This window comes from Tauraco erythrolophus, chromosome 6 (genome assembly GCF_009769465.1).
Source record: "Tauraco erythrolophus isolate bTauEry1 chromosome 6, bTauEry1.pri, whole genome shotgun sequence".
In the NCBI taxonomy this organism is placed as follows: Eukaryota; Metazoa; Chordata; class Aves; order Musophagiformes; family Musophagidae; genus Tauraco; species Tauraco erythrolophus.
In genome coordinates this window covers 67,758,765-67,772,914 of record NC_141470.1, presented here as the reverse complement: position 1 = coordinate 67,772,914, position 14,150 = coordinate 67,758,765, and the positions used below count along the sequence as shown (strand labels likewise).

Here is a 14,150-nt window from a genome sequence, read left to right as displayed (position 1 = left end):
ATCTCTAGGATTGTGTCAACCACAGCTGCTTTGTCAGCACTTCAGGGTAGGGTTTTCATGCACTCTTGACACACACAAGGCACCTGACATGTACATCAAGCCTTTAAAGGTCAAGGTCTTCACCCAGAGATGGCCTGCATGCCAGGCAGTACATCTGAAACACCATGCCCAGATTTGACATCCTTTTTTTACCTGATTGAAGGTAAGGCTGCACTGTTTAGACAACACTTGCACTTGAAAAGCTACCTTAGCACAGCACAATAGAATCATTTTTAAATGACTTTCTAGCTCCTATGGAATATGAACGTAGCAGCAAGGCTCCCATGCAGTGAGGACTCCTCTATCCAAACAAGTCTCAGTTCTTATAAAATGCTTATAGAATAAAATTATTATAAAATTTGAATTAAAGACATGGGTTTATATGTTCTTTATAAACAAACACCATCAGAAAGGTTTTTTAAAGCCACAGGGATAGAAGGTGAAATTGCCTCTATGCATCTTAGCAAAACCAGGAAGAGGTAGAACGAATCATTTCTAACACACTAACCTTTTTCTAACTCTGTCCATTAGATGCTTCTAGTATCTCTGAACTTAGCCCAGGTCTTGTCCTTTAAATGTGTCTTTCAGATCGTAATAGCTTATCCAATATGATGTCTCAAATCAGGCATCTACTCAGTTATATACCCTTATTTCTTCTTCCAAAGGTGCTACGCAATGCCTCAGAAAAGCTTATGCCTGTCAGTTTCTGGAAGAGACATGATTTCTTACAAGCAGCAGAATCCAAATAGAACCAGCAAGCTCTACCATGTCCCTCCTCTGCATTTGTGCAGAAGCACCTTAAAAATGTCTTGCAAAAGAAGTGCACTTCTCAGGTTGTTAGCACAACCTAGCTGCAAATTGAGGACCAAATTTCTTACCATTAATATTCAGGCTTTGTGTAACTGTATGTCTTGAGTTCTGAAAGGTCATATCTCAGCGAAAGGTAGGAGAAAGTTTATTTCCATCAGAATTTCTTTAGAATAATTCACTAGCAACTCTCTAATGAAGAATTCAACTCTCATATGTTATGGCAATAGTTTTGCTATAAGAAAAACTTTTGTTTTCATTTTCTGTATGTTCAGAATCTGCTGCTAATGACTCCATTTTCTGAGCATCCCGTCCAGCACATGGTGGTAGTAGTTCTTCTTCCAGAATAAATTGAGTGGGCCAACATCTTCTTTGTTGGCTTGCTTCATTGTCCTTACTCATCTTTCCAATTTGATGGAGATCCTTGACAATTATTTTTTCAGTATCTTCTAGCAGTGTTGTCAATAAATTAAATAGGAGAGCAATCCAGGCAAGGCCAAAAAGAATCCAAATGGCCACCAGCGTTCGGTAGTAGGAAAAGTAATTCCTGCCAGGCTGTTTACCTGCAGAGAAGGGAAGAGAAAGAAGAAGAAAATTAGCAAGATAAAATTGTTTTCCTTATGTAAAGTGGGCCAGCCTAATGGATTAATCAATGTATTTTATGTTGAGTATTTGAAGGTGACTTTTTCATTGTAGTGGAGTCTTTTACTTCCCCAGCATGAGGTTAAGGCTGGGCAAGTCTCTTCTTGTTGCAATAAACTGACATATGCTAGCACAAACATGTTAGCTTGTCATATATCAAAAGATATACCAGGATTGAGATGAATTAGCAGCAAAGCACGATATTTTTTTCCCCTTATAGCATATCAATCCCAAGTCAACCTCTGCATCTACAGGTAAAGGCAACGATACGGGAAGTAGTGTAAAATTGTATTGTATTATCTTGAAAATATTCCCAAACTCCCAAAGCACAAAAAGCAGAGCACAGTGGGCCACTATAACCACGCAGCTATTACTATCAAGGTTATTGTAGTTCTGTGTATTTCTGTAAAGTGTGACTATAACCTAGTAAATATTTGCTTTAAATTATAGGTACCCTTGATCGCACAAAGAGACTAGTTGCAATTCCTACTTGACTTTCGAACAGCTTCAGGAGCTCCATCCATTAAAAAAGTAGGTGACTGATAAGAACTCACTGACACATGCCGAGAACACAACTTTCTGTGCTGGAAACCAGTGGACCAAAGCTTCTTTCATGCAGTCCAAACCGCTTTGCATCAGTCGGTATCGCACACCCGCTCTTCTGCATGGGTCATTTAGTTTGTTTCTTCAGACGTCAGCAATCCACCACTAACATATAAAGAGCATTTGCTCCTACTGCACTTAGTCCCACACGACGTTACCATCATGATACAGCTGATACGGCCCTGGCATCTGCAGAAGAACTTTGTGATACTGCTATTGAGTGCTATAAGTCACTGTCAAGGATGACTCCACATAGCAGATAACACAGCAATGCACAGACAGGGAGATCACCACAAACCTGGTGGATCATTTCCCGTTGTGAAGCTGCCTAGAAGGAGCCAGGATGCTTGCAACTCTTTCCAAGTCCTGCAGTGCTCAGTACTGCATAGTTCAATGTGCAGGACTTTCGTACTTCATCACTCAAGAGCTCTGGAAATGGGGCAGGAGTGAGCTGGTTTGTCCTCATGGATAGAAATCCAACAGCTGTTTCTTTTTCTTCTGCTGAGGTTGAGTTGGCAGAGGGGATGCCAGCCTTGCTACAAAGCATGTCCTTTTGTGCTCTTATCTGAAGTTCATGATGTGGGGTTAGAAAAGCAACTAGTAATACCTTTGCAATGTTAACTCAAAACTGGACTTCAGCAGGGCATAAATTCAGTTTACAGCCCAAGGAGAGTTTCACCCTAGAAGTATCATCTATGTGTGCATGTATTACAAACAGCTAAATCCAGACTCTGCCATCTTCTGAGGTTGTGTTCATACCCAAAACATGCTTTAGCTCATGCTTGAAGTACAACAGCTACAAATCAGTTTTGAATTACTAAAATGCAAATAAACTCAAACCTATCCCATTCCACTTGGCCAGCACAAATCTATTTGTCATCTGTAATCAATTCTAAATGCGTAATAACTCAGAGCAGTCATTGATTCTTCTTGTTTCATTGTGAAGGTGTGAGATTTTAAACTTCCCATAATTTTATTACCGTTGTTTAAGACCAATCGAGATAAATACACTTGGAAAAATATTTCAACTCCATTTAAGTCATCCTAATGAAGATGAAATCACAGAGCCAGGAGACCTATCTAAATGTTGTTTTTAAACTGTATTTGTAAAATAATGTGGCTGCAGAGGAGGAAAGTGCTATGGAGGTAGTGGTTTTCAGGCTGTGACTTGCTGTTGTCATTGTAAAATACACTTGTTAATTTGCAAGAGAATTAACAAGTGTATTTTAAAGAATAAGAGAAGGGAAGAGAATGCACCAGCTTGACGTCCACTTTTTCTCCTGCATGGCACCATCCACTCTCCACCTTCCTGTATTCCACATCACTGAAGTTCAAGGTGCACAGCATCACACAGGTGAGGGCTATCAGTCCCACAGAGGGTTAGGAAAGAAGTGCCTGTGCCCTTTTGTCCTCCACTGCAGTGACAAAGATTGGCCCTGGCTGCAGAAAACAGTGAGCAAAGAGGTCACTGTTGTGTGATACAGACTCCTTCCTGATGCCTGAGTTCCATGTCATGTTCATAGCAATACTGCTTAACCACTGTTGGAGACAAAGAATCTTTCTCTGGATTATGTGAAAAGGGGAATTTCAGGCGACACTGGTTTTCCTGTGCTTTGAAGCAAGGGGGAGCAGTTAGCTGGCTAGGATCACCTGGGGAAATGTGGCCTAATCAACTCATTGCCATTGCATGAATTAACCATCAGCTAGTCTACAAGATCATTACAATCACTAAATTCATGCAAACAAACAAGATGTCAACTGGATTGGATTGTCAAAGCGCTACTCCGCTTCTTCAGCAGACTCGGAGATATTAAGGTCAGCCGGGAATATCAGATGGTGTCTGGAAAAGCTTGTGGAGTCCCTCTGCCAAAGTCCTCAGTCTGATGTAAGTAATTTTTCAAACACACAGCAAGGCTGCCAGCCAGTCTCCAAGGCCCCTCTTGCATCTCTACAAAGCTTGAGAGCCTAGGATTTGTTGCATGGTGGATATCTGTCCATTGGAAAGGGACGTGAGGCTTCCAGATTCTGTGTAGGGACAGCACTGGTGCTCAAGTAGTAGTGCTTCAGAGCTTCCTTCTCATATTCCCACTGAAGAGAAGTTCAGGCTGGCAAGATGCTGGCAGGACAACTTGTTGAAGAGAAATCTTTGATTCTCCATGGAGTACAGGTGTTTGATTGCTTCTTCTGTAAACACTGACTAGACTCCTGGTGATAATTTTGGAGTTTCTCTGGAAGCTTATTCCATGGAGAGTGTATTTTGGTCAGGAGATCCATGGAAGTGCTTTGAGAAGCACTCCAGCATACTGGAGTGTAGCTTAAACAGTTCATCTTCAGAGGCAATCCTAAGCTCCAGCTTGTGAAGACAGAGAGCCTCCAGTCATGCACAGGAGATGAGAGAAGGCCATTTTTGAAGTGATATATATGTTTAAGCCCCACTTCTCATAGAGTGAGTAGATTTCCTCACTTTCTCATGACTGGGATTTTCCAGAGAGAGTTGGAAGGGACCTCGAAGATCATCTAGTTCCAACCCCCCTGCCATGGGCAGGGAAACTCTCCACTACACCAGGTTGCCAAAGCCTCATCCAACCTGGCCTTGAACACGTCCAGGGATGGGGCATCTACAACTTCTCTGGGCAACCTGTGCCAGTGCCTCACCATCCTCTGAGTGAAAAATGTCTTCCTTATATCTAATCTAAATCTCCCCTCTTTCAGTTTAAATCCATTGCCCCTTGTCCTATCACTACAAGCAGGGATACATGTGTTATTTTGTATGACTGTCACAGTGTGTTCTCTTTTGGTATATGCAAATTCCTAGGCATCTCGAATTCTCTCCCTACACTTCCCCTTCCCTCTTCAAAATTTGGAGGGTTTATTTGCACCCCAAAAGACCACATTTCATTATATTCGGACAGTTTTGTGCTTTTGTCAGCACACATAATCCCAGAGAAATGAGTACTTCCCCCAGAACTGTACAAGACAAAGACTAGTCAAAGACTCAGACAGAAGATTTGTCTCTACAGTACATTGGTCGCCTGTAAAGTCAACTCATGGTAATTACAGTCATAACCCTGGCATTTTGCTGTGCCTCCTCTCTGAGATCAGTCTTACCTACAACATAATCTCCAAAGCCAATGGTGCTAAGGGTGATAAATGCAAAGTAAATTCCTTCACTGTAGGACCAGCCCTCTGTTATCTGGAAGAAGAGTGATGGCAAGCACAGAAAAACAAGGATCCCCGTTGCCAGGAAGAACAAAAGCGTCAGAAATTTGATCTTCTTCTGAAAAAGAAACCAATACAATCATAATCATGATTTGACATGCTAGCAGGCCATATAGAATAGTGGCTATCTAGGAATACCTACTAGGACCACAGCAACTGAATGATTTGCATTGAGTGCTCTTCCTCTAAAGGTATCCTAGCCTTGCTCTGAAGCAGGGGGAAGCTATGTATTATGGGTGTTGTATGTCCACAGTAGCCCTGTGGGGAGAGGTAGTCTTCTATCTGATTGTGTCAACCTCCAATGACCATAAGTATCCTATCCAATGACTTTTCCTATTTCCACTTTTCACCAGACAACTTCACTTTTAGTTTTTAGATATTTAGGTGTGGCACCTAAAGAACATTCAAATTTGCCTGGGAAAATAGAATTAAAAAAAAATAATAATATTTACACTACTTCTGACAGTACTATCTCCAAGAGTCCTGATTGTTGATTTTATTTCTCATTGCATGAGTGCCACAACTTGGCTCCTACCCAGTGGATATCTTACTACAAGAAGACTTTTAACAAATGAGCTCCTGATGAAGAAGTGCCTGTACAGTGATTTTTAAACCATCCTGTTTCCTAGCAGTCACAAAGAAGCCTTGACTGGAGAAAAAGACTTGTTATATATTAAGATTTATCAGCCAGACACACATATAGTTTATGTATAGAATTTTATAAGTCCAGATTGTCTGGAAATTAATGGCAACAGTTGGATGATTTTTCATGCCTTTGTGCATTGTGCCTGTGCTTGAGCCTGTATCTGTTCTACTGCCGCCAGACATGGGGAGAAATTTAGCAATTTGAAGAGGGTTGTCTGTTCATACCTTGTCCTGAAGGAGAATTACAGTAGAACCACAGAATTACAGAAAAGCTATTCTCACTTCCTCAGTAGTGGTGAGAAAAGGAGAGGACCTGCAAATAACCTGAGGCCTAATCAGGCAAGATACATCCTGTCTCTAGCCCTTTACAGATATCTCCTCACTTTTCAGCAACTGGGCTCAAATGGACAACTTCAGCCTGATGTTGCCTTTCTGTCAAAGTCAAGGGAGGAGAGGGATTGAAGGACTGTATCATGAATAAGGAGGGGTGGCACACTAGGCATTGAGTCAGTACCCATTGAAACCCCTACAGCTCACCTGCTTTTTACAGCTTTTTACAGCTTTTTAGAGCTCACCTGCTTTTTACAGCTTTTTAAAACTCACCTGCTTTTTGCTGCCTCAAGATGAGATGCTTAATCATCTCTCTATTTAGAGTTACAAAGGGAGACAGGTACTTCCCTAGAGTGTCAGCTCCTGAGATAAGCATCTAGAGAAGTGGGATGAGGCGCCCACTCTCTCCATTGATTGCTGAAGCGGGCTGGATGTCTGCCATTTAGATGGATAGACAAAATGCATCCTTTTCTCTGAGTATCTCCTCCATGGTTGCCTTGTCTATTTAGCTCTGCAAGTGAAGAATGCCTCTTCCCCTCTCCTAGCGCACAACGTCTAACACAGCATGAGAACAAACAGAATAGAGGATAACGCTACCATATATCTTGAGAAAAAAAAACCCAACACTGGAAATTAGCATATAAACCTGCCTGAGTAAGTAAAACCAATTACCTTTCTCATTCCTTTCTCATACAGGAATTTCCCCAGCTTTTTACACAGCAGTGAGAGCATCTTACCAACACGGTGCAGAAAAACAATATTCAATGGGATTCCAAACAGAGCGAAAAAGACACAGAAGATCTGGCCCCCAGCAGTTTTAGGATGTAGCGTGCCATAGCCTATGAAAAAAAGATGGGTCAGAGGAGATATTCCAGAGAACTGGAGCAGTCCACGGTCACATTCACACTTTTTTCTCTGAAAAAGGCAGTAAGCAGATTAAGAAACCGCATCTTTTGGGGGATGCAGAGAGCACTGTGTGCTCCCAACCCAACCTTAGTGGGAATAAAAGCACAACTGAAAAGCAGTTATGGAAAACATGCTCTGTCCTGTGACAAATACATGGAAAGACAAAAACCAGAAATCTGAGGACCTGGAAGACATCATGGCTGGAGTCCCAGGCTGTTTGCCATATCAGAATCACATACAGCCATCTCTAGCTTCTTGTCGATCTGCCTGTGTGTTAGTGACCTCCCTGGCTAAATGCCCATAAGTTGGTATGTCCAGATACTGGCTCCAGTCCTGTAGGCTGTGCAGTGTGCATTAGAATAGATGGTGCTAATTAGTCCAGACCTTACTGGTGACTGATTTACTTGTGCCAGAGAGATATTTGTCTTAAAGTCCTACGAAAGAGGATTTATCTAAGTAGTGCAATAATGGCTGCAGAACTCCAAACATGTCCTTTAATGGACTGGAGACTGTTCCTCTTAGACCCTATGAGGTACGTGCCTGAGTGCTGTACTTTGTGTATGTCCTTACTCTATCAGTGACCCTGAGAAAAGGCACTTTCCCAAGCATAGGTCATCTCAAGGCATCCATTACTTGGAAAATGCAATGTTTTATTCAGGGAAAAGACCAAAAAAATCAAACCCTGAGTGATTTATTGGCTACTAGACCCCAAATGCTGTCTTATGCTCCCTGTCACAGAAACATCCCATTTTCATGACAAAACCTGGTGAAGATGACTGGGAGTACCTGATGTACCTTCCCAACAGACCTCAGGGGCAAAGGTGCAGAGAATCAGGCAAAGTTGCACTTTTCCTGGGAGAATCTTTCTGCCTCACTAGGGAAAAAAATTTGACAGGAAGTGATAGATTTGTTTGGCAGATGAATGCTGTAATGAAAAAATACAATAATGCAGGTAGGAGCAAGGAATGGATCGGCTAGTAGCAGGGTGCTGACAAACTAGGGAAGCTTTATCGATATGTGAACGTTGTTGTAACCATGGAACATTTGTCTTTGATGTGATGGGTCAGAAGCCTTTCTTTATTCTAGAGCAGGAGGTCTCCACATGGGCTCATGCAACACCTACACACCTGCCATGATGCTGGGACACCACTGGGGCCCTTGTGACATGTCACACTCACAGATCAGTGGAGCTGCTGTTCCTAGGGTATAGTGGGAGTGAGGCCTTGGCTACCCTCTGCAAAAACATAGATTTGACTTTCACTGCTGATGTGAGTGTGAAGCAGGAGCCAACTGGATTTTACACTTAAATTTGACAGGTCTGCACTTTTTGGGATGCGTATTTGAAAGAAAGGGAGAGGCAGGCAGGGGCGGGCAGCCCTCAAAAAGGTCAGAACAGCTTGAACTAGCAGTGTAAAAGTCTCAGCATTTGCCTTGCTCTCTTCCCATTTTTTTCCTCCTGACATATCACTAATTCAATATGTGCAGTAACAGCTCAGCACCGGATATTGAGACAGTGTTCATGCCCCAGCAGAGTTCACTTCTTTCCTGCCATTCTTTCATGCTTTACAGCACTCTCAGATTTAAAGCATATTTGACCCTAGAATAAAGATGAGGAAAGTGAAGTTTATCTCTTGCCCACAACTCGCAGCAGAACGAACATTTTAACAGATGGCTCGAAAAGAAGAAACACGTGGGAAATAATATGAAAAGCCACCAGTATTTCACAAGCCAAAATAATGCACGAAGAGCTGTGCAGTGGTGAAGTCTCAGGACCAAGTCCGTTGCTGCTTCCTATCCATGACAATGAAGGGCTGGAGCCTTTATCCTTGAAATTATTATCCATTCAGGTCCTAATAATGAGACATAATAAGCACCACACACACACAAACACACATACATGGAAAGCATTAGACCTACCTATCGTGGAGACGACCGTGCCTGCAAAGAAGAAGGAGTTACTGAAATCCCAGTTGCTGTCTTCAATCTGTGATTCATTTCCAACAGGGTAAACTCCATTCTGAATGGCTTCAGTCAGGTTCTAGGAGGGACAGCAAAGTTTGGTATCAACACAGCTGCTTTTCTCAAGTGCTTACTGCAAAAATACTACAGATTTAACCAACTACTGCTCCTTTTCTGTGATTATCACTCACCTGTCCTCAGCGATACTCTGACACTATCCATAACTTTACCTCCAAGGTTGGGTAGCAGCCAGCCAGCGTTTTTGAGCATTAATCTTTTGCCTTGTTTATGTTGACTGCTCTAGTGTGCATTAGAAGAACCTGTTCCTTTTAATGCGACCAGGTACCTCAATTCTTTTAGGCTAAGTACTTTGGAAAAAAAATGATCCTATAGATGACTAGGATGTGGCAGAGCAAGGTAGCCCGTTGGCTTACATGACAGAGTGGTTGATTGCTGGTTTTAAGTTTGTCGTTGAGACAGCAGTGGTGGATCCAGGATCTAATCACCCACCTGTATGCAGGTGTACTGAGCAGTGATGCTGATCCCTCCCAGGAGGGCATCAGTGAGTTATAGCAGGGTACACATGACATATAGAGGGGATTTCATTTTAAGGCTGTATTCTGATTAGCATCACAGATTTAAATTCAGAGCGTCCATTGATTTGCAAAGCATTACACTTGGTGTGACCACAGTCAGAATTCAGCCTGACATATACACTCTTCTCCAAACTGCATGCATGAACACACACGCATATATTTACAATGTGGCCTTTGAGATGAGGTTAGATGAACATCTGTCAGAGATGATTTGGGTTAAGTTGAGACTGCCCTGCCACAGGGGGTTTGACTAGATGTTTCTCCCAAGGCCCTCCAGCCCTGTCATCTATCATGTTATGCATTTTCAGACTCTTCCCTCCTCCTTGGTTTTGATTCTAAATGCTGTTAATTTTTTTTTTTTTAATTGAAAAATACAAACAAGCAAACAAACAAACAATCAAACACGGTATCTAGCTGTCCCTGACTTTCGCAAACAGAGAACATTGGACTGGACATCTGGAAGGCAGGCTGATTTGTCCATAAATAGCCTAGATAAAATCCAGGGCTGAGCCCTGCCAAAGGCAAGACCCAAGCTGGAAAAAACTGCACCAGAAAAGTCTTCCCCCTTGCTTCCTCCCTCACTATCTTTTTTGCTGGTGTCCCAGAAAGTCAAGGCTAACAGAAATCATTCCACAGCCTTTGCACAACGATTTTATTGTCTTGAAAAGTTGCTCTTTTTTTTTCTCCTCCCCTCCCTGCGGAAAAAAAAAATCATTCAAGGTGAAGAGGATGCATGCACATGTGAACTGGGGTCTGGATCACTGGTCGCTCTTCCCCGGTTCTTCCTCTCCTTTCCTTATTCTGTGAACTGGCCCATTAAGAGCTCCGTTAGTTTCCCAAGCAGAAATGCTTACAGCAAGGCTATTTGTGCTCCCCATTTTCCACTGTGTTGTAGCAGACTGAGCTAGGAAATAACCAAGGAGGAAGAGATAACCAGACTCATTCTCAGCTTCCTGTGCTGTGACCAGAAACAGCTTTCCTTTGGCCAGGCTATCTGTTTCACTTCTGCAGCATCTTCAGAAAGCAAGCCCTGACTATGCCACCCTCCTCGTAGTGATTCAGGCTTCTTTTTTTCACCCAGCAGATTATTTTGGACTCTGCCATATTGTTCCTTTGTGCTATCTGTGACACAGTTGTAAGTGGCAACCATGCCCATTCATTTCAGACAGCCTCATTTTTCCTGCCATGCCACCCCTTGTAGGTAAGCATAGCCCTATCGAAAGCCAAATCAACAGAAGGCAAGACCCCAAAGAACTGGGGCATCGCAGGATGGGGACTGTTAATAGCTAACACACAAGGTTTTGCCAAGCTACAGAAGCTTTATTTACCATCAATGTGACCTGCCTGCTCAGACCGGGGAGCAGGCTTGGGGTTTGCTAACATCTAAACGACCACATCAGTAGGAACGCGGTGAAGGTTATCTGTGTAGCAAGGCTGAGTAGGAAACAACATCTGATGGGGAAACAAGAGAGAGAAAGGGCTTCCGCAGGGCTGCCACTCACCTTCATGAACTGCTCCATCTCTGCCACCGTGAGATGGGTGAAGTTCTGCAGAAAAGCTTCCTTCATCTGGGCAGCTGCTATTTTCTCCTGCTTCTCAGCAGTCTTCTCCAGTGCCTGGAACACGGCTGCACCTACCAGCAGGTAGACAAAGTAGCCGACCACCAGCAAACTTGTCTGCAGCTTGCTGCTGCACATGGCCTTTGGTAAGACACGGCAAGGGATGGGAGGTGAAAAGTGGTGATTGGTAAATCCCTCGTGCTCCTGGGAAGCCTTCTCCAGGCAGGAAGATCCCTCCCAGCCCGGGTTTCTGCTGGGATTCTGCGCTGACGCTGATGGGGACAGCAAGCTGTAAATACATTCATGGGGATGTTGGGAAAAAAAACAACAAACAAACCCAACCCCCCTGAAAAAAACTTTCCATTCTCTGGGCTGCATGCCGTTTAGGGATTTCCTCTTGCCTGTGAAACTCTGCCTTGCTGAGTTCTCAGGAAAAGTGGATCAGGATGTGAGGAGCTGGCAGGTGGCCATCTCTTGCTCAAGAGCCTCTGGGGACAGGTAAGGATAGCCCGCAAAGGGCCCACAGGCGACCTTGCTGGAAAAACATTATTTTCACTCCTCTGCCTCCTGCTAACTCTAAGAAGTAGACTCCAGGGCAAGCCTCGATGACTCCAGAAGCCCCTTCTTGCCCTGTGTTCAGAGGCGGATTCAGGGAAATGCAGCTGGGCTGCTCTCCTGGGCTTCACTTGACCACTTACGGCGCAGGGCAGAGTCTTGCAGCCCTGCACAGCCATAACAGCTCGCAGCAAAACCTTGGACATAGAGCCAAACAGCTGCAGAAGCAATCCAGGGGGTTCCTGGAATGCATTGATGATAACTTCCTTTTCCAAGTGATAGAGGAACCAACGAGAAGAGGTGCTATGCTGGACCTTGTTCTCACCAACAACGAGGGGCTGGTGGGGAATGTGATGCTTAAGAGCAGCTTTGGCTGCAGTGACCATGAAATGGTTGAGTTCAAGATCCTTAGAGTGGCAAGGAGGGCACTCAGCAAGCTCACTACTCTGGCTTTCAGGAGAGAGCAGTCTTCGGCCTCCTAAGGGATCTGCTTGGTAGAGTACCATGGAATGAAGCACTGGAGGAAAGAGGACGGTTCCCATGCATTGGGAAGTCACTTATGTAAGTGTCAGAGCTTGTTCCTATCAGATTCAATGAGAATTTGGCTGCCATTGAGAAAAATTTGTAGGGTGAGAGAGCAAAGTCTTGAATACTGACTTTGGAAGAGATGGCAAACAGATCTGAGCTTGGCTATACCATGGACATTCTTAAAACTCAGAATAACTTGCTTGACCTTAGATTTTCTAGCATTTTCACTTGCTTTGTGCACTATTTCTTTGTTATTTCAGCAGATGCCATACTTTAATCATGAGAAAACACTGAAGCAAATCAGCCTTTGAAGAAGCATTTAAAATGTGCCACCCATTCTGCTCCTTGTGTTCTTATTGAGTTTCAAAATACAAGAAAGAGCAAGAGACTCTGAGCCCCAAGAGGCTCTGAGATTAGCTTTGCGGAACTGGTGTAAACAAGGAGTGGCAGATGGCTTCACTCTGTCAAGTGCAGGTTGTCCTTTCACACAGAAATCTGTTTTAGCTCAGAGGAAAACAGGAACATTATGAATGAAGGTAAGTAGCTTTGCAAATCCTTGAAAGTGTAGAGATTTTCTTTAGAGTTACTGGAAAAGGGTTTGTAGAAACAGGATGTGTCATGTTTCCTCTCACTTCTTTTGAAGCTACAGGGTGTAGAAGGCATGTTTCTTCCTCAGATTTAAAGTATCTCCATATAAATAAAGGCACCTATGGCTTCACCCGTTGTGTCTCTCAGGGTCCCAGCCTTGAGAGACAAGACAAAACCCTTTACATGTACAAATGCAGCATTTCCGTGCCTGCACAGCAGACGTGAAGATAACACAGGTTGATTCTTTCCTCAATACATCTGAGGGGAAAATGGATGGAAAAAAACCATGAAAATCATGGAAGATGGTGAAAATTTTGATATTGAATTCAGTTGCAGAGGTTTGATCAGGGTGGGTAAGTTGCCAGGAAACCTCATCTTTGTCATGCTGTCTCCTCTGAAGTGTATGCATGTAGGCTCGGTTTCCCTCTAGCTCCATCCCCAAGGATAGCAGGTTTGCTATTTGTGCATGCATATCCAGAAGTCCTTTACTGCAACCAGAAGCTAAGTTTCATTGTCACTGAAACTGCGTTGAGGCTGCAACAAACATCAACCATCCACAGATTCAGAACATCACTCGGGACTTAATACCATGCAACTGACTTAAGAATTCCTAAGGTTTGTGGCTGACGAACCAAAATGTCCAATCCCTGGCCTGAAAAGGGAGGGCTCTCAACCTTGAGGCATTTCTTTGGGGAGCGTTCCGACTGAAAGGGAGAGTCCTCCACTGCAGACCCGCTACTCTGAGGAGGACCAACTCAGAATGGCTCTCCAGTGGGGCTCCGTTTATACCCTAATTGATTCCAATCTGGGGTCAAATATGGTCCTGTGGCCCCCCATTGGCTCAGGACCCTGAATTCCTCACCCTCTGACCGTAATGCATACGTGCTGACAACCACTGTGTGGGTGTAACAATAGTTGTGGAGGCAAGTTTTTGCAGGCTTTGGTCAGTTCGTTGTCAGGTCTTTGTCAGGGCGGGTGCATCTGCCACACAATCCACCCTGTGACCACAGTCACCATTCAACTGGTCTCCTTGGACTCATCATTGAGATGATGTTTGGGGTGCAGTAAGGTTGTTCGGACATCTTCCTGAGCAACCAGAGTAGAGTGGATACCTTCACCTCAAGCACGATGTGGCCAGAGCACTATGCTGTGGCAGAGGTGGAGTTCTTCAGGC

At 43.7% G+C, this 14,150-nt stretch overlaps 1 protein-coding gene across 1 annotated transcript; it reads right to left on the bottom strand.

Annotated features, from left to right (window-relative positions):
• Positions 1-1,050: 1,050 nt before the first annotated feature.
• LOC104369847 (potassium channel, subfamily K, member 16) lies at positions 1,051-11,683 on the bottom strand. Its single transcript, XM_086613852.1, has 5 exons — positions 11,249-11,683; positions 9,109-9,229; positions 6,958-7,124; positions 5,200-5,368; positions 1,051-1,409 (listed from the first exon to the last, which is right to left on the bottom strand). Exons 1-5 carry the CDS (start codon positions 11,681-11,683, stop codon positions 1,051-1,053), a joined length of 1,251 nt encoding a protein of 416 aa, XP_086469978.1.
• Positions 11,684-14,150: the final 2,467 nt, after the last annotated feature.